This window comes from Octodon degus, unplaced genomic scaffold, assembly GCF_000260255.1.
Source record: "Octodon degus isolate 3935 unplaced genomic scaffold, OctDeg1.0 scaffold00138, whole genome shotgun sequence".
NCBI classification, from domain to species: Eukaryota; Metazoa; Chordata; class Mammalia; order Rodentia; family Octodontidae; genus Octodon; species Octodon degus.
The window spans coordinates 2,407,301-2,430,136 of record NW_004524714.1 but is presented as its reverse complement, the minus strand read 5'-3'; the positions used below and the strand labels follow the sequence as shown (position 1 = coordinate 2,430,136).

At 56.5% G+C, this 22,836-nt stretch overlaps 1 protein-coding gene across 3 annotated transcripts in view; it reads right to left on the bottom strand.

Moving 5' to 3' along the window:
- Sh2d3c (SH2 domain containing 3C) overlaps positions 1-22,308 on the bottom strand; it is a 29,492-nt gene extending 7,184 nt beyond the window's left edge. Inside the window, exons 1-6 of one of the 3 annotated variants that reach the window (XM_004641542.2) lie at positions 22,209-22,308; positions 20,228-20,702; positions 10,772-10,811; positions 4,734-4,862; positions 3,772-4,226; positions 1,912-2,036 (exon numbers count right to left, since the gene is read on the bottom strand). In XM_004641542.2, the coding sequence (XP_004641599.2) occupies positions 1,912-2,036; positions 3,772-4,226; positions 4,734-4,862; positions 10,772-10,811; positions 20,228-20,702; positions 22,209-22,305 (1,321 nt within the window). In that variant the 5' untranslated portion in view covers positions 22,306-22,308. Of the gene's footprint in view, positions 1-1,911; positions 2,037-3,771; positions 4,227-4,733; positions 4,863-8,134; positions 8,988-10,771; positions 10,812-19,426; positions 19,704-20,227; positions 20,703-22,208 lie in introns of those variants that run through there. The other 2 variants (XM_004641543.2, XM_004641544.2) reach the window with 2 other exon arrangements.
- Between the last annotated feature and the right edge of the window lie 528 nt (positions 22,309-22,836).

The window sequence follows — 22,836 nt, the reverse complement described above, 5'->3', positions numbered from 1 at the left end:
TTAGGCCATTTACCCCTCCCTGCATCCTGGGAATCAAGTACTCTTACGATCTTTAGTCTATAGAGGAGAAAGCTGAAACTCAGAGTCTAAATGACCTGCCTGGGGTCATCCAGCCCGCAAGTGGGAGAGCTAGGATTTAAGTTCAACCTCTAAACTATTGACTCTGCTATATCATTTGGAGGCTGTTCCATAAATCAGTTTGGGCAAGGGGTCTTATTTTGTTATCTTTGCTTTGTTCTTTTGAGACAGGGTCTTGCTATGCAATTCAGGCTGGGCCTGAACTCACTTTGTAGCCCATGCTGGCTTTGGGCTCAATGGATATTCTCCAGCCTCAGCCTCCTAAGTACTGGGATTACTGACATGTGCCACCATGGATTAAAAGCTAAAGTGAAAGGATTTTAATTTTTACACTTGAATGTATTGCTTGGTAGATAAGTTGGTACCAGGACAAAGTCACTGGTTCCATGTTTAGGGTGGAATTTGTGGAGAGCCATAAAGATAGCATTCCTCAAACACGGACCCCAGCCCAGGAAAAGATCCCCCCAGTATTGCTACCTTCAGACTCCCCAGCCTCATGGACAAAATGGTCCACTGAGGTTTTTGGGGGTTTTTGTTTTGGTTTGTGTTTTTGAGGTTTTTATTGTGATTGGTATTCTCCCAGCAAAGAAGTGGGTCACGTTTCTACAGTGCAAATTGTCTGTGTATTTACAAGGCATCACAGTGGGGCTGGTGGTGCAGCCCTGTAACCCCAGCACTCTGGGAGGCGGAGGCAGGAGGACTGAAAATCCAAACACAGCATGGGCAACCTATCATGACCGTCTATGACTCAAAAAATATGGGGCTGGTGAGATAGCTCAGTAGCCTTAGGCAAGAGTAGGCAAGCGCAGGGACCAAGATATGAACCCTGGTACTACATGCATGCAGCGCCAGTCCCACCCCCAGGGCGGGCTGAGCAGGCCACACATACACACACATAAATAAAATAAAATAAAGTACTAAGTATGTACCTCAGTGGTAGAGAGCCCCAGGGTTTGACTGGTAGCACAAAAAAAAAAAAAAGGAAGGAAAAAAAAACAGTGCTCTGTACTTTGCAATGTGTGTGTGTGTTTGTGTGTGTGTGTGTGCGTGCATGTGTGTTGTGTACCAGAAATTGAACTCAGGACCTTAAGTTTCTCAGGAACGCACTATACCACTGAGCTATATCCTCTGTCCCTTGTACTTTGCAATTTTTTTTTTTTTTTTTGGAAGGGTCTACAGGGTGTTCAGGGTCTCACTACTAGATTGGACTTGTAGTGATCCACCTGCTTACAGCTTCCCAAGAGCTGGGATTACAAGCACATGCCACCATGCCCAGTCTCAACTGCTGGCTTAGTGCCTCGGGATTGAACCCCCGGCCCCTGCACCTGTTTGCAGGTGCTTTAATCCTCTGAGCTATTTGGCCAGCTCTTACTTTGCAATCTTAACTGTGCTGGGAACTTTAAGCTTTTCTTTTTGAAAAAAAAAAAATCTTTTTTTTTTTTTTTTTTTTAAAGCATGGCTTGTTGGAAGCCAGGCTTGGAACTGGAGATGAATACATTAAGCTACGCCAAAGCCATGGGGACTTGGCCAGCAGAGCTGAGGCTTGATGTGTAAGTATCTGTCACAGTACAGTGACTCAAGTCTCATAGTTCAGGCTGGCCTTAGCCCAGGCTGTCTCCAGCTCACTGGCAACCCTCCTGCCTCAGCCACCCAAGTGCTGGGATCGCTGGTGAGCCCCACCATGCCCAGCCTTTCAGGGTTGGTCCTTGTGGGCTGCTGCTTTCAGGAAAAGGCAGAAGCCCCCATCCAGACACACAGGTAGCAAAAGGCACCGAGGAAGCAGAATCCACCGAGGACAGAACCCCTCCCACCCTCCTCCCACCTCCACTGTACCTGTGCTGTAGGCTGGGGAGCTGGGGCTCTCAGAGATGGGGGGCAGGGGCGAGTGCAGGTCTGGGATCCGGTCCAGGCTGAGGGCACAGTTGCGGATGGAGTCCCGGGGCTGGGGCAGGGACGCGCTGTGGGTGGATGTTTCTGTGAGCTGCAGCCCAGAGTTTGGGGCCTCATCCTGCCTCTGGGGCCCCACCTGTGCCCCTAAATGTCACAGGCAGAAAAGGCCTGGAGATTCTTGAGTTCCATCTCTCAGCAGACAGACAGAATAAAAGCAGAAGCTGCGAGGAAGGGCTGTGACTGGGTGTGGAGGGTCGCCTCTGCAGCCACCCGCATGGTCCCAGTGTTACCCATCATCCTGCTCTCAGTCCTGACCGGGCACCCACACACACCTGAGGCCAGCCTCTGAGTACGAGGGGAGACCCACCAAGCCAAGGCTTCTTGGTCCCCTTTATGTCTCTCCTATTCCTGGGAGAAGGGACAGACAGACTAGAGCTCTGCTACACAGCGAGTCACCTTTGTTCAAGTCCATGGCTGCACCATCCTCAGGGGACATACAGTGCCTCAGTTCCTCCCTCAGCGTCCTAAGTAGAGGGCTGGATGGGGTTTAGCCCCTTCTTGGGATGAGGACAAGGGGAGAGTTTGTGCAGTCCACAACCTGCACAACTGTTTCTTCCCTGGGAACCTTGCCCAGAGAAACCTTGGACAGTTGTCTGTGGAAAGGGCTAGCAGGAAGGGAGGGGACACAGGAGAAGCCAGGGCAGCCAGCCCAGGCCCTCCTGGCTGCTCCCACACTCTGCCTGCCTCAGGCACATGTGTCCTGTGGATCCTGTCACCACAAGCTCGCTGGCTCTGAACCACAGGCCAAGGGGCTCCTGCCCATAGATATCCATCATTAGTGTCCTGCTGACAGCATCCAAGTGGGCCCGGTGAAGGCCCATTCGGATGCTGGTGGCAACAGAAGTGACCTCTTTGCAAACAGCCACAAAAATTAGGGAAACTAGACTTGAGCCCACAGACCTGGGTTTAAATCCTTTTTTTTTTTTTTTTTTTTTTTAATGTATTTAGTACAAGGTCTCACTACACAAATCTGACTCGTGGTGATCCTCCTGTTTTCAGCTTCCCAAGTGCTGGGATTACAGGCGGGTGCAACCACACCCAGTCTCAGTTGTGGCTCAACACGCTCTGGGGGCAGAGCTAGTACGCCAGGGATCAAACTCCAGTCTCTGTGTCTGCCTAAGCAGGCACTTTAATCTACTGAGCTATCTGGCTGGCCCCCTTGATCCTATCACTTGCTAGCAGTCTGCTTCCCCCCTCTAAGTCCACTGCACCCTTCCTGAAGGGGGTACAGCCAGCAAGCTTGGGGTAGGAAATGACTGGAGCAGGTGTGGATGGCATTCAGCACAGGGCCAGGCATTGTTGGCCTCAGGAGCCATGCCTGGTCTTACCCAGTCCAGAGGGAACAGGTGTCATTGCAGCGTCACCAGGAACCACCCAGTCCCTAAGCAGTGGTTGCTGTTCTGTAGAGTCTGCAGCTCTGCTGCATGCAGTGGCCTAGCGACATGCCTGCCTTAGCAGCTGGCACCGAGACCAGCCTGCTGACTCGGGCCAGCACTGGGGGGCCCCTTCTGCAATGAAAGGCCACTGGAGGGGGGACACACAGGGATGAGGGGTGGGAGGAACGGCCAAGGGCACCCAGCCAGCACATCCCCCACCTGTCCCCACCTCCAGGGAGCTGGCCGCATCCCCTGCACACTGATTGTCATGGAGAGAGTGACCATCTCTGTAAGCTGAAGTCCCCCCAAGCACTCGTCACAGACATCCCTACTGCACTGCAAGGCCCCATATGGGGTCCCAGCTGACCTGGTGAGGCAGCCGTCGCCACGGGTGACCTTGTCGGCAGTGAGCCCATCTGTCATGGTGACACTGCGCCGCTTCATGTGGCTGCCCTTGGTCCCCGAGGGGCTGGCGGGGCTGGCAGCCTTGCCACTGGCCGGGCCCAGGCCATAGCTGGCCTCGAGGTAGCGCAGCGGGAAGGTGCGGTTGACTGGGCAATAGATGATGGCGCCGCTCTGCTCTGACACAGCCTTGCGGCTGCCCACATGGTAGCGCACCAGGGCGGGCACGTGGTCGAAGCTCTCCTGCTCGAACAGGTACTGGATGTGGGTGTAGCTCTCCCCCGCCTTCACCACCACCTTGTTGATCTTGAAGTGCAAGGCCTGGTTGCGCCAGCGGCACGTGAGCACATAGTCACCCAGGCTGGTGAGCGAGTCCCGGATGAGGAAGTCACCGTTGCGCTGCACCAGGGTCTCTGAGACCTGCAGGAGGTACAAATGGGCATGGTGAGGACAGAAGAGACCCAGACCCAGGATTGGGGAGATGGGGACTCAGGACCAGCAGGAGATACCACAACCAGACCCAGGATGGGGGTGGCAGAGGATACAGGCATCTGCCATCTAAGCCTGGGACTAGGGACACAACAACCCAGACACTGAGCCAGAGGTCTGGTGTCTGGCCCAGAGCTATAGAAATGATGGAACAGGTGGAGGCCAACGTCAGTGGAGGTAGTAACAGCAAAGCCAGTGTCCATCCAGCACATGCGAGCCAGACAAAGGGTTAGGCGCTTTCCCTGGCTTCTTTCACTTCATTCCTTTATGACCCGGAGGTACTGCGTCTCCTCCACTTCACAGACTGCACACTAAGGCTCTGAGTGAGGAAGTCAGCCCAGTGCACTGGAGTTGGGCCTCCCCAGCCTCCGCCAGAGCCCCTCTGCAGGCCACAGCCTCAGCCTGGGGAGCCACAACGTGGGCGGTGGGAACACTCACCTCACGGGGGATGCGGCCGTGGTACCAGGCATGGCTGCGGAGGTCAGTGCTGCTGAGTTTCAGCTCTTCCTCCAGCTCCTTGTGCAACTTCTCTGGTGAGGAGTCCAAGATGTACTTCTCCTTGGAGAACTGGGGGAAGAAGTAAAAGTTGGCCTTCAGCTCCTCTTCCCTTGGGATGCTGGGACCATCACTCACGGGGGACGGATCCAGCTGGGGCAAGGCAATCTCAATTAATGCCCCTAAATCATGCCCACCACATTCCTTGTCCTGCACTAGGTGCAAGGAGTAGATGCAATGATTGATAAACCAGGCCGAATCCACAAGGAAGTGCTTGAGGAAGAGACAAGGCACGTGCTGCCTGTGAGCTGCCTGAGGTCAGCACCACGGCGCTGGACAGCGGCAGAAAGCCACCCCATCTGGGCAGTGTGGAAAGGGCTGGGAAAGCTTCCTGGACATGTCCAGCTGGCCTCGGACACCAGGGATACCAAACTTATCTTGAAGTCAGGGAGAGGGGATTTCCACAGGTGTATGTGGGAGGGGAGGCGACAGGTCCTACAGGCCAAAACAAAGACCGGCACAGACCTGGATGGACGAGACATTCTGGGATGGTGAATTAATTGTACAGAGAAAGATGGGGAAGCAGCCATCTACAAAGACAGGGGACCCCGGGGACATCTTAATTTACAATTCCCAAGGTCCCTCCTTCTTGCCACTCAAGTGATCCTTGCCAGATGGGGAAACTGTGGCCCAGCAAGGAAGCTCGGGGTAACTCCAGGGGGCTACCTTCCCACCATCCAAGGATACTGCAGGTTCCCAGTGGTCAGACATCAGAGGTCATCCAACCCTAGGGCCTCTGACACCAGGAGGAAGGGAGCCCCTGCTGTCAGGTACGCCCCCCAGAGCCCAGCCTAGCCATCATGAGCTGTGTGAATTGCTGGGTCCTCACTTCCTCCTCAGTAAGATGGGTACAGGGACAGGGTCTGCTTTGCTGGCTGGCCAGGGTGTGAGGGGTGCCACTGCACAGTGCTGCAGCTCTGTTCTCACAGACATCCTGTGTCCCCACACTTGTCACTGCAAGGACATGGAACATTCCTGTCTGCTCTCAACTCCAATCCTAAAGATGGCTGCTCTGGGACAGGCAGAACCCAAAGCTGGCCTGGTGAGGGAAGCAGCACAGGGGAGCTCCCTGCAGCACTAGGGTCCTCGTGCCTTGCAGCTTCCAGGCCCTCAGATCTCCTCCTGGACGCTCTGCTTCCACTGCTCCTGGGCTTCCCTCACCAACTCCAGGAGCCCCAGCTCAGGGGTGGCTAGAACCTCTGACCTCACACTCTCACTGGGGTTCTGTGTGGCTGCTGAGGCCCTAAAGAGACCTGAATGGTCCTCTGTCCTAGGGGGAGCTCCCCAGGTGCCCACAAGCAATCCTAGTCTTCTGAATGTTTAGAGGTCCAGTGGGAGTCCCACATCCCATGTGGCAGAGCTGGTGCCTTCCCAAAGAAGGTGGAGGTGTCTGGCAGAGACTACAGTGCTAAAATTGGAGCCCTTCAGGCAGAGCCAAGGGCTGGGGCTGGGGGCGGAAAGGGCAGGGGTGGCTGGGCTTCCAGGCTGCCCTGGGAGACTGAGAGTCACCTAAGGGGCACAGCAGAGCCACATCAGAATGGCCCAGGGCTGGAACAGGTGGGAAGGCTGAGGAGAGTGCCTGGCATCACCGGCAATGGCAGAGTGGCCAGTGGAGCAGGAACAAGGAGGGGAAGGAGCATTTCGATGGCTGTTAATGAAGTGTGGGAAGTGTCCAGGGACTAGGTTAGGCTCTTGGGAGGACAAGGGGACACTGTTGTAGTGGCCAAGCTGGTGGGAGCAGTTTGGCAGTGTACCCATGAAAATATGGCCTTTGAGGAACCTGCAGGGCTCTATGGACAGACAGTAGTATGGGCAGCTTGCACAGGTGCCCAGCCGAAAGCTGGTGCCCTGGGAGGAGCAGGGGCCCTGGGCCGAGCTGAGCGTCAGCCTTTATGGCTCCTCACACTTCTCCAAGGGTCCCTATCCTTGGGGTCTCTGTCATCCCTCAAGCTCTAGGACTTGCACAGCCCTAAGCCTCCCTTATTATAACACACCAGACAACAGACCTGCAGAGGGAAAGGCAGGAGGTGAGTGGTGAAGGGGAACTTTCACCCAGCCTTTCGGGGGTCCTCTTGACAAAGAGCGATCACACAGACTCCTCGGTAGCCACAGCTGGGGCTGAACAGGACAAGTAGACAGAGGAACAGGAAGCGGTGTGCTATCGAATCTGGCCCCCAACACTCTGCCACTGTGTGACCTTCAACCAGTCACTCCCCCTCTCTGGGCCTGGGTAGCGAGATGGTCCAAGGGGAGCCAGCTACAGAGCTCCTCTTGCCAGCCCTCACTAGTGGTAAAAGAGTTTGGGATTTGGTCCTCCACACCGCCCCCTCCCTTCAGACCCCACCCCCTGGGGACCTGTGGCCTCCTGCTCGCCCCTGAACTGGGGGTCCCCAGCTCCTAAGAGTTGGGGGGGGGATGCGAATGCGGCATCCCTGCGCTCAGCGCGCTGCTATTGGCTAGAGATGATCTCACCGCTCCCGGCCTGCGTACGCCTGATTGGCCAGCGCGGATGCTGCGCTCCCGGCGGCGCGGCCGTCATTCAGGCGGGCTCCAAGCGTGTGAGCCCGGGGCAGAGCGGGGGTGACGCGCCCCGCGTCTCCTGGGGGGCGCGAGAGGCAGAGCGCGGAGACCCCAATCAGGGTCTTAACCTCTCTTCCCACTACCCTAAGCCCGGCCAACTCCCTCGGCCTCCCGCAGATTTCCCGACCCGGCTGAGGCGTCCCCGAGGATGCTCTGCAGAGAGGCGGGGTCCGGGTCCTCCCCTCCACCCCCTTCCGTTTAACCCTCTCGCCGCCGCGGCCTCTCCTGCACTGGGCTGGGGACCCGCGCCCCTAGTACGCCCGAGCCACCTTGGGGGGCAGGAAGGTGGCGGGCGCGCTGGCTCCAACCTACGCACCCATAGCAGTCCTCAGCGTCCCGCCCCCCACTACAGACCCCAGCCCACAGCCCCCGGTACAATGAGGAGCCAGGTGGCTGGGGTCAGCCGCAAAAGTCCCGGGGCAGCTGGAGGACGGACGACCCTCCCGGCGCCCGAGCCCGGCCGCGCTCCTCTCGCGGGGGAGGCAGCATCCGCAGCGCCCGCAGCCAGGAGTCGCGGAGCGCCTGCACCCGCACCCCACTTCAACCGCACCCCGCGGGGCGCCCCGAGGTGAGGCCGGCGACCCCGCCCCCTCCCGCCTGCAGCCCTGCCTGACCTCTGCCTTCAGTGTGGGGCTGCGGTTTCCAGACCCGGGCACGGCGGGGGCGTCCCCGTCCCGGAGCCGGGCAGGGTCGGGCTGCCTCACCTGCACCTGCACGAAAGAGCCGCGGTAGAAGCAGCAGGCAGCGGCGGACAGCGCGCTCCACAGGCTGCAGCGCTCGGCCATGGTGCGGCCGGCAGGGTGGCGGGTGGGCAGGGGGCGGTGGCACCGGGCAGGGGCGCGGGACCGACCGGCTGGGCACCGGCTGCGCTGCCTCTCGGCGGCGCGATTACCTCATCGCCTGGGCGGGGGAGGAGCGGGGAGGCGGGGCAGGGAGACCCCACCCTCCGGCCGGTGGGGAGGGGAGGGGGCCATTGTTCCTCCCTCCGCCCCCACTCCCAGCCCGCACCCCCCGCGCTCGGGTCCCGCACTCGCTCGGGCAGCCGGGAGCTGGGGTGTGGGGTTGAGGGTCCCCCAAAGGGGCTGTCACAAGGGTTGTGGGTGCAGGAGGTATGGTGGGCTGGTGATGGGGGGCTCCGGACTCCCCAGCTCCCCACAACCCTCAGAGACCAGGAGCACAGGAACTTTGAATGAAATCATATCTAAAGCTGGGGGTGGGAGAAAATCGCTGTATGTTTTGAACCCAGTCTTTTGTGGCCGGGAAACCTCCTGGAGACTTAGTTTTCTCATCTCTGACTTGGAGTCGCCTCCACCTACCTGACAGGTCCAGGGTGCCAGAGAAGCCAATGGTCAGAGCGCCAAGTGGGTTCACCTTGTCTCTCCCCAAACTCGGTGCACCCCCGCCCCAGCCAGATCTGCTCCTTTGGAGAAGCCTCTGGAACTAACATCTAATACCTATGTGACCTCAGGAAACTCGGAGGGTTGGCTGAGAGCCTGGATGGAAGTTGCCAGGCACAAAGTAAGTGCTCAGAGAGGTGTGGTGGTGCAGGCCTGTAATCCCAGCTGAGGAAAAATCAGGAGGCTGAGGCTGGAGGATTGCTGGATAGTTTAGGGCCAGCCTGGGCTACCTGGTCAGTTCGAAGCTAACCGGAACTACCTAGTGAGACCTGTGTCCAAAATAAAGAAACACATAAACTACGTGTAGGGCGAATTGCTTTCCAGCAAACAGTCTCCAAGTCGGACTTAGTCTAGGCTCATAAGACTTTTCAGAACTGTGGCATCCAGGCCCGTTGGAGTGTCAGGGGGTCCATCTCTCTCTGGACCTCAAGGTTTATGTCCCGTAAATGTATCTGAAGCCCTGAAGCTGGAGTCTGCAAGTCTCCAGTCTTGGAATTTTAGAACCAAAGGCTCCCCGACACAGCTTGGGAACTTTGGAGTTCCGAAAGCCAACTCCTCAAAGATGAGCACCTCAGGGCAGGGTGGAGTTTTGGAAATAGATTATTATTGATTCTAAGCCTTGTTGGAAGCTCAAAAAAATAAAACTAACATGACCAAGTTTAGTCTTTGGGGGCTTGTTTAATCAGTTCCAGTGAGTAGGACTTACTTCCTCTAGAATTAAAAAAAAAAAAAAATCTACAAATTTAACTCCATAAACCAAAGTAAAACTAAAAAGCTGACAATCCTCAGGGATCTCATTACCTTTCATGGTAGCTAAGATTTGTGGGTGGCCCATGTGTCCTGCCCACTGGCTCAGTCCTTCCCGCATGATCTATGGCTCTGGAAAAGGAGCTGGGCCTGACCTCCATGCAGTGTACCCCTGCCCCCTCGCTGACTGGGTCTGGATCCCCCCAGCCCCTCTGCCCCCTGCCCCTCTCTAGCTTTCCATTCAAGGAGAGATGACAGTGAATGTTGCTGACCAACCTCCTTCAGAAAGGCTTCCCACGTTTCTCCTCCCCAGCTCCCTGCTGCGGATGGTAGGGGCAGGCTGCCAACTGCATACACCAAGCTCAGAGGTGAAGTCCATGCCCAGGACTGAGGTTGGTATGGAGTGCATTGCCCAGTCATGTGTGCTTCTGCCCCGGCTCCCTGCTGGGAGCCCTCTAAGCACAGGGCTAAGGGCCTGCTCGGCCCTCTGCACTGTATCCAGAACTCAGCTCTGGGCCTTGAGCCTTGGCATCTGCAAGCCCAGCTCTGCCCTGCAGGATTTGTGCGGCTGTGAGTGGGCACACAGAGGCCCTTGCTGGCCTTGCTGAGGGAAAAAGTCTGACTCGTTCATGCAGCCAGCATAGAGCTCACAAGATGTCATTTAGCACTGTCACCATCATATGCTTATTTCAAAATGACATCTGCAAAGTTCCCAGTGCCCAGAAAGAAGTAAGCCTGAGATGGATCTGAGCCAGGCCCACTGTCCCTGATGAAGGTCCTTTCCTGCTGCCTCCTCCCTGCCCCAGCACACAACATGGATTCAAAACCTGGGTGGAGTTGGGTGTGGCAATCCCAGCACTATGTTCCAGCACTCTGGGAGGCTGAGGCAGGAGGACCGAAAGTTTGAGCCCAGCCCAGGCAACTTATTGAGAACTTGTGTCAACATTTAAAATAAATAAAGGGCTGGGGATGTAGCTCAGTGCAAAGGCCCCAGGTTCACTGAGATACCCTGGGGGCCCCAGCCAGTGGCAGCTGGGTGGGCCTGGTGCCAACTCCATGGAGGCTGAGCTGGGCCTATGGGGAGGAAGCTGCTGAGGGTAAGCCCAGCCCCTGAGCCTCCCGGTGAGGTTGGGAAACTGCTGCCCCAGGCAGCATAGGCTCAGCTCTCGTCTCCTGAGCCATGCACAGCCTTCCTACCTTCACGTAGTCCCCGGCAGCCTCCAGCTCTGCTGAGGCCCTGCAAGAAAAGAAGACAGGTGAGTGTCCCAGCACTGCGCAGCCCCAGGCCTTGACCTCTACCTATCTGCCCGAAGTGAGTACCGGGTCCTCAGAGCCCAGGCGGCTCACGCTGAAGCTAGGGCACACTCTAGAATCTGCTGGCCTGGCTGTGCGGCCTTGGGCAAGAGCCACCACCTCTCTGAGTCTAGGTTTTGGAAATCACAAATAAGGCAAACACCTGCCTAATGGAGCGGTCTCCAGGGGTCATGGATGTTGCCTATTTGGGACTCCATGATCTCCTGGTTTGCTGCTCCTGCACTGGAGGTTGGGTAGCTGCGGTCCAGCTGGTTCCCAGCAGACACCTGATGATTTCCCCGCTTTCAGGGTACAGCCCAACCAGGCCCAAGGTGGCTGTTTCTCTAGGGTGCAGAACACATATCCCTCCCATGAGGGCTGCCTGGAGCCGGGCTGCCGTCCCTGAGCGCCAAGCCTGGCCCTGGCCCTGGCTCTACCGCGCCAACCCAAGACCCAGGTGGCTCCCTCGGATGTCCAAAGGCATGCAGGACACATCACATCTGTCCTCACGTATCTTCCCATCTCTGCTGACATCATCGCTGTCACCTGCTGCATCCTCTTACGGTGGCAAAAATCTTTACCTGACACCAGCCACGCCCAGCCCAGCTGCAAACCCAGAGCTGTGCTTCTGCATGGATCCTGAACATTCCTCTCCAGGTGTCACCTGCCCAGCTTGGCCACCCAAGTACCCCCGGGAGCACACGGGGCCCCCTGCCCAGTGCCCCAGGTCCTCTCATCTCTGCTGCTTTCCTCCCTCCTCCACACAGCACCTAAGGTCATAACTCAAGCCCAGGGGCCGGGGAGATAGCTCAGTGGAATAAGCACTTTCCTGGTAAGCGCAAGGGCCTGAGTTCAATTCCTGGTTCTGGAAAAAAAATCCACTAACATAACCCAAGCCCATCACAGTGCATAACAGGCGCACACACACCACTTGCCACTCGTGCGCCACTCTGAGCCCTGTAAAGATGGCTCCAGGGCTGGTGAGATGGCTCAGTGGTCTAAAGCACCTACTTAGAACAAGCTAAGCTAAGCAAAAGCACAGTGACCGCGGTTCTAATCCCCAGCACCACATGCCAGCCAGCCCCGCCCCCTGGTGGGCTGAGCTGGCCACACACACACACACAAAAAAAATAAATTAATTAAAAAAAAAAAAGAAGGTAATTTCTAAAATTATAAAAAAAAAAAGATGGCTCCCACCTCTGCCACCCCTCTTTCTCAGTAGTGGTCTTGCTGTGTTGCCAGGGTGGCAGGCATCAAACTCCCAGGCTCAACAGGGTCTCCTGCCTCTGCCTCCCAAGTAGCTCCCAACTACACAGGTACAAGCCACCATGCCTGGTTAAAATTCCCTTTTCCGTGTATGTGTGTGGCGTTGGGGACGAACCCAGGACCTCATGCACTCTAAGCAAATGCTCTACCACTGAGCCACACACCTAGCCCATCTCTTGGGGAGCAAAATTTACCTTCCCCTCCATGGCTGTGTAATTATCATCCAATTAAAGGGTGCCATTGCTAAGCTGGAATACAGGCATAGGCCGGGCCACCCCTCCACCTTGTCTCCAGAGCCTCCTGCCCCAGCCTCGTCACCTGCTCACTCCTGCCACAGGCCCCTTTGCAGCTGCGCAGAATGCCAGGCTTAGTCTGTTCTTCCCCAGGTCAGCATGTGGCTTGCCCCTCACCCCTTTATTCAGGGCTCTGCTCAAAGTCACCTCCACAGGAAGCCTTCCCAGACCACCCACCTAGAACACCTCTCCTCCACACCCTCCCTGGCTCCCCAGCTCCGCTTCATTCTCCTCGAGTTTCTAATCCCTGCTGAAATGATCTCTCTGCATTTATTTCACTGGACAGTATCAGATGCTGCCACCAAGGTGTGGGCTTTGTCTCTGTCACCCTCAAGCCACTGGTCCCCAGCAGAGCACCTGGCACATTCCAGCAGCTCAGGAGCTTAAAGGGATGGAAGACCCATCACACCCTGTGGTAGCCACAACCACTGTGTTTGTCAGCCTAGAATGCAAAATGGGGACGGAAGGCTGGGCCTTAGGGAAATATTGGCTCAAATACAAGGGTCTAAACTGGGCATAATCCTACCACTTGGGAGGCTGAGACAGGAAGATCACTGTGAATTTGAGGCCAGCATGAACTGTGTACACAGTGAGACCCTGTCTCAAAAAACCAAAATACCAGACCAAAACAAAACAAAACCAATAGCAAAAAACAGGAGCTTAATATTCAAACAAAATAAAACTGAGCTGGGGCCGGGGAGCTAGCTCAGCGGCACAGTACTCGCCTGGCAAAGGCAAGGTGCTGAGTTGGATTTCAGGGGCCAAAAATAAATAAAATAAATAAAGCTGAACAAAAAAAAAAAAAAAAAAGAAAGAAAAAAGTAAGTAGTATAGGATCCCAGCTCCTAAGGCAAGGGGGTCCATGACACTCTAGGGTTCCTTGTTCCTGACAAGGCCGCGAGGAAGTCCTTCCTGACCTCTAGCAACTGTCCCTCTAGCTGCCTTCTGCAGCAGTAGCTTCCTAAGCTTTGAGTCCATCTGTCTTATCTGTCTGTCCAGCAGCTGTGGGGTGAGGGGCAGCGGGGCTCCTCTCCCTTCCTGGGTGAGGTGTCCCATCCCAGCTTTTCCGGCCTTTCAGGCCCGGAAATCCGCCCTCTGTTGGGAACAGAAGAGCCGGGACACTGGGATGGCCTGGGCGCCTCCTCCAGCTTCCTGTCTGCTTCCCTTCAGGCCCTGGGCTGGGCACAGTGCCCTGTCAATGGGGTGCCTGCCCCAGAGATCAGCCCAAGTGGTGTGTCCTGAGCCAGTAGGGTAATCAGGACAGGAGCCCAGGCAGGAGATTGAGGCAGGAGATTGAGGACATGGCAGAAGGGTTTTTTTCTTTTTTTTTGCTCCGAATGCCTTCAGGGCAGGTTTGGCTGGCTTGAGTTGTGAGGATCGAACCCCAGCAACCTGAACCTGACACCTTTGTTGAAGCAGTCACTTAAAGAACTGAGCTAAGGGGCAGGCCCCCTAGATTGAGGACATGGGATGCTTACCAACCCTCCCCTCCCTGCGCCTCCAGAGCACACTGGGATTTCCAAGGTGGATGTGCCCTTGGCCACTTACATTGACTGCCATCGCTTGCCTGGCCAGGGGCCACCAGCCCTGTCCCCACCTGCGGCCCCATGGCCCACTCTCCAGTGGCCACTGCAGTCCTTTTAGGGGAAGTCAGTCGCAGTTGTCCTCTGCTCCCACTGCAGGTGTGGCCCTCCTGTCTTGCCCAGTGAGAGTGCAGGGTCCCCTCAGCCCTAGAGATGGGCTCCTCACGACCTGTGCCCCACCATGTCTGTGACCTGGAAGCATCCTACTGACCTCTGTCCCCCAGCACCAGACACCCCAGGGCCTTACACCTCTGCTAAAGCCCTTTCCTTACACAGGCCCCCTGGGTTCCTTCCCTTTGCACTCTACTGGAAGCCTTTCTTCATCTCTGGAGTGTTCTCTGGCCACCAGTCTGAAGCGTGACCTTCTCCACAGTGGCGGGACTGCAGTGCTAGAGCCGCCATACTTGGCTTCAGCTTGGGCCCCGATATTCTTCAGGTGAATGAACATGTGAGCAACCCCTGCTCCCAGGGACAAAGTCCAGCCCCTTGTCTGCTCCCAGGGACGAAGTCCAGCCCCTTGTCTTGGTCCACTTCGTTCTTGTACCCTTCATGGCATCATGTCATGGATCTCCGAAACTTCCCCCAGGAGTGCCTCTCCCTGTGGCCCCAGGGCCTTTGCACACGACATTCCCTCTGCTGTCCCAACCTCTCCCTTCCCCCGACTGCTCATATTCAAACTCCAGCTCTCACTTTCCTTGGAGAGTCCCAGAACATGTCCTGCCCCCCAACTCTGACAGTCAAACCCAGGAATCCAAGCACCCATCTGAAAAACCTCAGCTCTATTAATTAATTAATTCCTTATTTTATAGATTTAGGACATTTTCCTTCTAATACTCATAGTGAAATCAATTAATAAGTAACAGTGACAGAGGCAAATCAGACCCATTAATCAACCACATTAATTATTGAAATAACCATCCCCTTTTATCTTCTGTATGAACTGATTCGTTCTGATAACTGATATCACTTATTGCATACATTACCTTAATTAACTGTATTAATGAGGAGTAATTAAAGCCCATTATCCTTTATTTCCCCAGTGCATATTTAAATCTGAACTGAACCTTTAGGAGCTTTGGTCTGGGCCTGGAGGAGAAAGCTTGAGGCAGCCTTCTCTGCCTTCTCCGTCCCCAGGTCCATCCTCCAGGGCACCTAGCCCCAACCCCTGTCACCTGCTTCCGGCTTCCCTACTCTGCCCAAGTGCTCTACCTCCTCTTCTGAGGCCCAGCATCCTTAACTGAGGACCGGGCATACTCAACCCTGCGAACCCCCACTCTGCTCCTGGGGGCCGGGGTCAGCCCACCCCAACTTCCACTCACGTTGTCAGAGAAAGCAGAGAAGCCATAGGGCTTGGGCAGAGGGCTGGGAAGCCCTGTCGCTCCATGCCCTGGGAGTCCAGCCCTAGAGCTGTGCATTGACCTCACCCCCATCCCAGGCTCCCTGCTCTACACACCCCTCCAGGATAAACCAGCAAAGGGCGGTTCCTGTTCCTTCCCCACCTGGCTGGTGGAAAAGCCTGGGGTTTGGGGTGGGGGGATGGTGCAGATCGGGAGCCACTGTCCCAAAAGACAGCTGAGGCTGTTGAGCCCAGGGCTGTTAATAACGCTCACAACCCACTGAACGCTGGATTTGGTGGTCCATTACTGTAATCCCAGCACTCAGGAGGCTGAGGTGGGGGAGCGCTGCAATTTTGCAGCCAGCCTGGGGTACAGAGGAAGACCCTGTCCCAAAAAATTAAAACAAAATCCAGAGCAGAAGTCAAAGGGGCAACTCTCAGACACTTTCACTATCACTATCTCTCTCTCTCTCTCTCTCTCTCTCTCTCTCTCTCTCTCTCTTTCTCCCTCTCTTTCCTTGAGACAAGGCCTCACCATATCATTCAGACTGGCTTTGAACTTATGGTAATTGTCCTGCCTCGGCCTCTCAAGTGCTAGGATTCCAGGTATGAGCCAGGGCAGGCAGTTGTTGAACACTGACTGCGCACCCGTGACCTGGAAAGCCCCCGTTTACCACACAGAGGACCGAGGCTTGGCGCCTGACCCAGGGCACACAGCTGTTCCGATGGAACTGGGGGGGGGGGAGTTCACGCTCTCTGCTCTGTTCCTCTGTGGGGTGGGCTCCCCTGGAAACTGCCAGCAGCTGCTAGGTGGAAACAGGAGACTCTGGGGAGCAGAGCATGAAAAAAAAATTTCAACCAGGCAGGCTAGTCACAGTGGTGCACACCTGCAATCCCTGCACTCTGGAGGCCGAAGCAAGAAGATCACCCAAAGTTCAAAGCCACCCTGGGTTACACAGTGACTTCACGACCAACCTGAACTACATTAGTGAGACCCCAACTCAACACCACAAAAATAAGCAGGCACAGGGACTGAGGTTTAATCCCTAGTACCTCATGTTTAGGCAGGCACAGGGACTGGGGTTCAATCCCTAGTACCTCATGCTATGCAATCCCACCCCTGGGAACACTGAGAGGGGGCCGAGTCTGGGCATGGTGGCACAAGCTTGTAATCCCAGTACATGGGAGGCTGAAAACAGGAGGATCACTACGAGTCTGAGCTGCACAGTGTGACCCTGTACCAAACACGTTTTAAAAAAAAAATCATTAAAAACAAAAACAACAAAAAAACCCAAACAGGAACCCAGATCCAAGGCCAGGAAGAGAGACCCCAGCTGAGAAGTGAGAAGCCATGACCCAGGCAAGACCCCTCTGCCTGCCTCAGTTTCCTCTGCACAAGCACCTCTGTCCATTCACGATCCTTCCTGAGCCCAGGCCCAGGAGAAACACTGTACCTGCCATCTGCCTGATGAAGCAGGTGCTATCTGGGACCTCAGTGGACACTCAGGCTGAGGCAGGGGAAGGGCCCTCTCCCTAAGTGTATGAGTGGCTAAGTGTGTGAGCCAGGGTCCAGCAGCCCAGAGACAGGGCCCCCCGAGGGTCGGGGGGGGGGCAGCCGTCCTTCCCCAGGCAGCTGGGTTCCCATAGCCCAAGGCGTCCGGTATCTCGGGGACTGTGAGAAAGTCGCCACAGGAAATGAGACGCAGGAACAGCTGCGCCCCTTCAAATGACAAGGACGGGCCTCGAGAGCCCAAGGAGGCTGCAGGGCCCCGGGCCCAGCGCCCCCTCCCCAGTGGGTAATCACTACCAGATGCCCGGCCGCTGACATCACCCACAGGCTGAGAGAGGGTCGTGGGACTCTGGGGAAAGCTGGGAATGCTTGGAACAGAATCAACATTCCTAAAGGAAATGGGGGGGGGGGACATGGTTGCTTCTCGGTGCCTGGCACCAGGGCCAGGCAGGAGTAACATGGGATGCCCCAGCTTGTTCCACACAGCTCCCCTGGGATTAGGGGCCCAAGTGGCCAGGTGGGAGGTAAAGGGCACTTGGGTGATGCCATATGAAGTAAAGCAGAAGGGTTTTCAGATCCTCCTAAGGCAAGAGAGCTTCAGAAAACACTTCAGAGTGGGGTGCTCCAGCCCCAGCCCAGCTGTGGCTCCCAGGTCACTGAGCCGAGACCAAGTTTGCTGGCTTATCTGATGCCATTTTCTCTGATTCCTCCTCTCTCCTCTCCCCATCTCCCCATCATGCTCTGCTCTAGTTACCCTAGGCTCTGCGCGTCACTCCTCAAACAAGCCGAGGACCTTCCTACCTCAGGACCTTTGCACGTGCTTTTCCCAAACCTTGACACACGCTTCCTCAAACAGGAAGAGGTGTTGTCCCTCATTCTTTTGCTCAAACATCACTTCCTCACAGTGACTTTTTCCCTAATCTTTCTTGATTGCCACGGCCAGCCATTTCCCCCAGGATCAAATCCCTCACTTGACTTTTACATTTTCTTGGTGGCTCTTTTTCCTTCTAGTTGTGCATATAATGCTTCTTTCTGCTTTACTGTCTGGCTTCCCTGAATTGTCACTGGGTTCCAGGGTGAGGGTCTGCTATGCTTGAGGCTGTCTCCCCAGAAGCTACTGGCATGGGTGAACCTCGGTAAATATAAACATGAGCGAAATGCTAAACCCACTAACCCAGATCCCCACATGATATCTGTTTTGGTTTCTGGGAACCCTAGCTTGACAGCTGCTGTGGGAGTGGGGTGAGCAGCTCCAGGGCTCCCCTCCTCCTCTGTGCTAGGGGCTGAGGGGGCTCCAAGATTCTTCCCACAGGAGCCCTGGGTCCTCTGGTGCTGGGAGCCTGGGAGCAGCTGCACAGGCCCCTCCTCCCTCCTTCCTCCTCCTGTGAGGACCTCAGCCTCCAACAGAACAGCAGGAAACTCCTGCAGCCTCACCTCTTCCCCTTCCTTCCTCCTGTTCCAGGTGCACCCTGCCGCCCCCACCCCCGGGGCTGGTGATGGACCCCTGCCTGCCACTGAAGTAAGTGTATCCTTCTCTGGAGACTCAGGCAGCAGGGCGTCCTTGCAGGCCCTTGTGGGCTACTGGGGAGCAGATACTGGCTGCGGGTAGGGCCAGAGTGGTCATAAGGGAAAGGAGCTCCCCTGGCACCCCAGCCCTGGACCAAGGGAAAATGTGCACAGTACTTGGAGGGCAGTGGGATGCTGGATCTCAGGGCACCAGGACAACGCTAGTCTGGCTGGCTCCCCAGAACCTCTGGACACTCAGGAGGTGGTAGGGTGGGGTGGGGAGGGGATCTGTCCACTTCCTCTGACAGCCCTGGGCCGAGCCTGATGCCAAAGACACTGCCAGGACCAGCAGGTTTCTGCCTACAGTGAGAAAGGCTTGGGTGGGTCTTGCCTTGGTGTTCTCAAGGCTTCATGGACCTTCGCTTACAGGCCCTGAGGGGCACATAAGCCGAAGTGTCATCACATGGCCCTGCTGTGGCTTCTACTCACAGCATCAAACTGGCAAGCAAACCTCTTTTTGCTCATCCACAAAATGGAGTGCTAAGATTCCCTCTCTCCTGGTGCTGTTCTGATGCTCTGAGACACGGATGCCCGGCCTGGGCAGAGGCAGGGCTAGGGACAGAATTGCAACCAAAGAAGGCTGACTTAGAAAAGTCCAGACAAAGCAAAAGGTCCTGAGTTCAATTCCTGGTGCCCTCCCCTGAAAAAGAAAAGTCCAGACAGCCAGGCATGCCAGCTGGCCCATGCCTATAATTTGAGCACTCTAGGAAGCTGAGGAAGGAGGATGGAAAGTTCAAGTCCCACCTGGATAATTTCATGAAGTCTTGCCTCAAAATTAATATGTTAAATAAGGGCTGGGGACACGGTGCAGTGGAAGGTCTTGGCCTGGGTTCAATCTCCAGTAGAGCGCTCGATACAAACACACACACACACACACACACACACCCCAAGTCCCAGATGCCAGACGCACACCCAAGTTTGTCAGCGGCTCCAAGGGTGCAGAACTCCTTCTGAAGTCACTCGTGTCCCACTCTGGCCTTGCCCGGGCCCGGCTCGGTCACTCACCTTCGGGGCCCCAGTGTAGAGCGCCTTCTGCCCACTGCAGTCATGGTTCCCCGAAGTGGCCACCAGCAGCAGCCTGGAGACCTCCTTAGTTCGGTGACTGCCGCCTTTCTCAGACTTTGAAACTGTAGCTCAGAGCAGGACTCCAGGGGCGGAGCTTGACCCAGGGCCACGCCCATGCCACGCCTCTCCTACTTCTACCCGGCCCCCTCCACGCGTACTCCTCTAGGGGCGATGCGCGCTCACACGCATCCTCTCTCGCCCCGCCCCCTTCTCTTCGGTCTAAAACTGAAGGGGCCGCGCCCGCCCCGCGCCCCACCCCGCCCACTTTCCCTTTGGTTGGCCGAGTCGACGATAGGCCACGCCTCTAAACACGCCTTCCTCCCGCCCCTCTCCCGACGCAGCCAGGCTCCCAGGCTTTCAAGCTCAAGGCTTGGGGGACCTCAGAACTTCCCGGGACCTATCGGGCCCTCTTCACTGATGCAATCTCCGCTCCTCCACGCCTGAATGAAGCTGAATTAAGGGAGAGGGTGGCAGGAGAAGGATCCTGGGGCGGCCAGGGAGGTGCAGCCCGACTGGGACAGGTGACTTCCCCTCCCTGTGGTTCAATTTCGCCGCTGTCATTTGGAAACTAGCAGCCTCTCCTTGCTAGTTTTCTCTGACACTGTTATGGGTCAGGGTCAGCGCAGTGCCTGGCTGGATTAAGTTCTTGGTAAATGTGCAGATTTTTTCTTTTTGGCCCAGATGTTGCTGGGGACACCCTCCCCGAAGGTCCCGCCCTCCCTGCCCCTGGAAAGCACCTACCCTTCTGGGGCTGTATCCTGAGGAACTCCGCCCCCCTCTGTGTCTGTTGTGGGATCCTCGGACTTTCTTATAGGGTCCAGCTCCATCGTGGAAGGGCCAGGTCCCTTTGCAGGTGTGTCCTCTGGGGGGCCACCAGCCTCCACTTCCTGCTCAGCTGCCTCTGAGCCTGGCGGGTGAGGCAGACCTTGAGGGACCAGATGGGGCTCAGGGTCCACCTCTTGGGCCTTCTGGGTGGCCTGTTTGTCTCGAGCCTTCTTGAGGTTGGGCCGAGGCATGGTGCCCATGTGACTGTACATGTCACTGGAGCGCGCATAGGCTGGAGGGCTTTTGGGAATTGTCACCATGTCATCCTGTGTGGCTTCGAAGGTGTCAGGCTTCAGAGGGGACCGGATGCCGATGGGGGCTGAAGATCGCCTCAGAGTGAAGGACCGGGGGAGGTTGGAGAGACTCCCAAGGCCCTTGAACTTGAAGAACTCTGGAAAGCAGGAAGGGAAGGAAAAGTAATCATTGTCAACGTCAGCAGCACTGACAATAACAATAAAAACTACACTGTAGCCTAAATCCCAGCACCCAGAAGGAGGATGCAGGAGGGTCCCTATGAGTTGGAGCCCAGCCTGGGTTTCACAGTGAACTCAACAAACAAAAATGACCACTGCCATGAACTGCAGGGCAGAAGGGAATGTCCACACCCGCCTCTGCGGAGTGTGTTGGGGAACGGAGCAGGAAGTGGTCACCAGCTGAAGGGCTACCCACTCCCTCATCTGGGGTCCCCTCCTTCCTGTGCCCCATTCCTCGCTCAGCTGCAACACTCAGGTGACACCATCTTCCCCTCACTTCTGCAAGGCTACGGAAGCTGTGAAGTCACTGCTTCCTGCCCTCAGTGTGGGACTGTCCCTGCTCATGGCCACCACCATCCATCTTCCGTACGGCCCCCAGATCAATACAAAGGAAAAACCCTGGCATTTTCCACTTTCTTAGTATCCTCTGTCTCCTCTGTCCTCTCACCCACACTGGGACGTAGGTATGACGCTCCCTGTGACCAGGGTAGAAACTGAGGCCTAGAGAGTGAGAGAGACTTGCCCATGTCAGACAGTGAGCCTTGGCTGAGACCGGATGAAGGCCCACGGGTGGGGACTGTGGGCCCCTGCAGCCTTGTTCCCAGCCCTGCCTGCCCGTGCTCTGCTCTTAGACAGCCCTGCATGGGTCAGAGACTGCACCAGGGGCCAGAAGGGAGCCATGGACTGACCATCTTCTCAGCATCTTGGGCTCTGTCTCCTGGGCACCAAGATCTAGAGGAGACAGTAGTGAGAATAGCAAGAGAAACTGAGCCCCACCCCGCTCTGGGGATGGGCTTAAGACCTACTCCTTAGTCCATGAGATCCGGGGTAAGCCTGGGCCTCAGTGTTTCCACTAGTGGAATGCAGGAACACACAAGCATACGCACACCCTGGTGCTATCACATCAAAGCAGAGGACAGCAGTGTGCTGGGGCCAGTAGGGACCCCACAGGGGAAAGGAACAGCAGTGGATGCTGGGGCCTCCCCATGAAGCGTTTTTAGGACCTCCAACCTCACTGCTGATGGGAATGGGGGAGGCAGCACCCCACAGCAGCATCCCCTCCCCCTGCCCTGGCTCTAGTAACTCCCAAGAGCTCTCCCTGAGATCAGGCATGAGCCTAAGTCTCCTCTGCCCAGTTTTAAGATCAGAGAGATAAAGATGCTTGAAGCAAAGACTGAGATGCAGTGGGGGACAGAGACAAACACAGAGACAGAGACAACCGAGTAGCCAGTGGACGCCCAGCCCGCTGAGGAACAGAGAGAGCAGGACCCAAGCCAGGGTGTGGACAGATGTGGACCTGTCAAGATGCTGGGGACAGAGAGGAATGGGCAGAAAGAACAACAGAAAGGAGATGGCGATGAAAAGCCAGATGCAGGGAGAACCTGCGCGTGGATAGACAGAGGGACAGGCACAGCCGCACTCACTGAACTTTTTGCTGGACTTCTTGGTTCCCTCCGTCATCTTGGCAAGTGATGTGAAGCCCCCGGCAGCTGGACATCGGGGTTGCGATGCCTCCCCCATCCGTTCCCCTTTCTCTTGCCCTCACTGGCTTCCTCTGTGTATTTTTAAACTAGCGAAACTCCCACAGCCCCACCCCCACCCTCTCCGCAGGGGGCGGGGGCTGGGGCCTCTCTGTCCGCCCCTGAGGGCCGCCTCCTTGGCCCCAGCCGCAAAGCAGGGGCAAGGGGCACAGTGCAAGCCCACGGGACCTGGGAGGGCTGGGGAACAGACCGCAGGCTCTGGGATCAGTGCCTGCTGGGCTGGGGCCACAGGGGACCTGGCAGCTGCCGCCAGGGGTCTGCGCCCTAATAGCACAGGCCAATGTGCAGGCCACTTCATCTCATGCCTCAGTGCCCAGAGATGGGCTGGCAGCTGTGGTGTGCTCGGCTTGGCAGGCCCCTTGGTCACAATGGGATCTTGGCCCAAGAAACACTTCCTAAGCCTCAGTTTGCCCCATGTTCAGTCCACCAAGCAGGGCCCCCCAGAAGCCACGCCTGCTGAAGCATGGTCGCCCCTTTCCAAGTGAGCAGATACCCTGCGAGTTGTTCTACC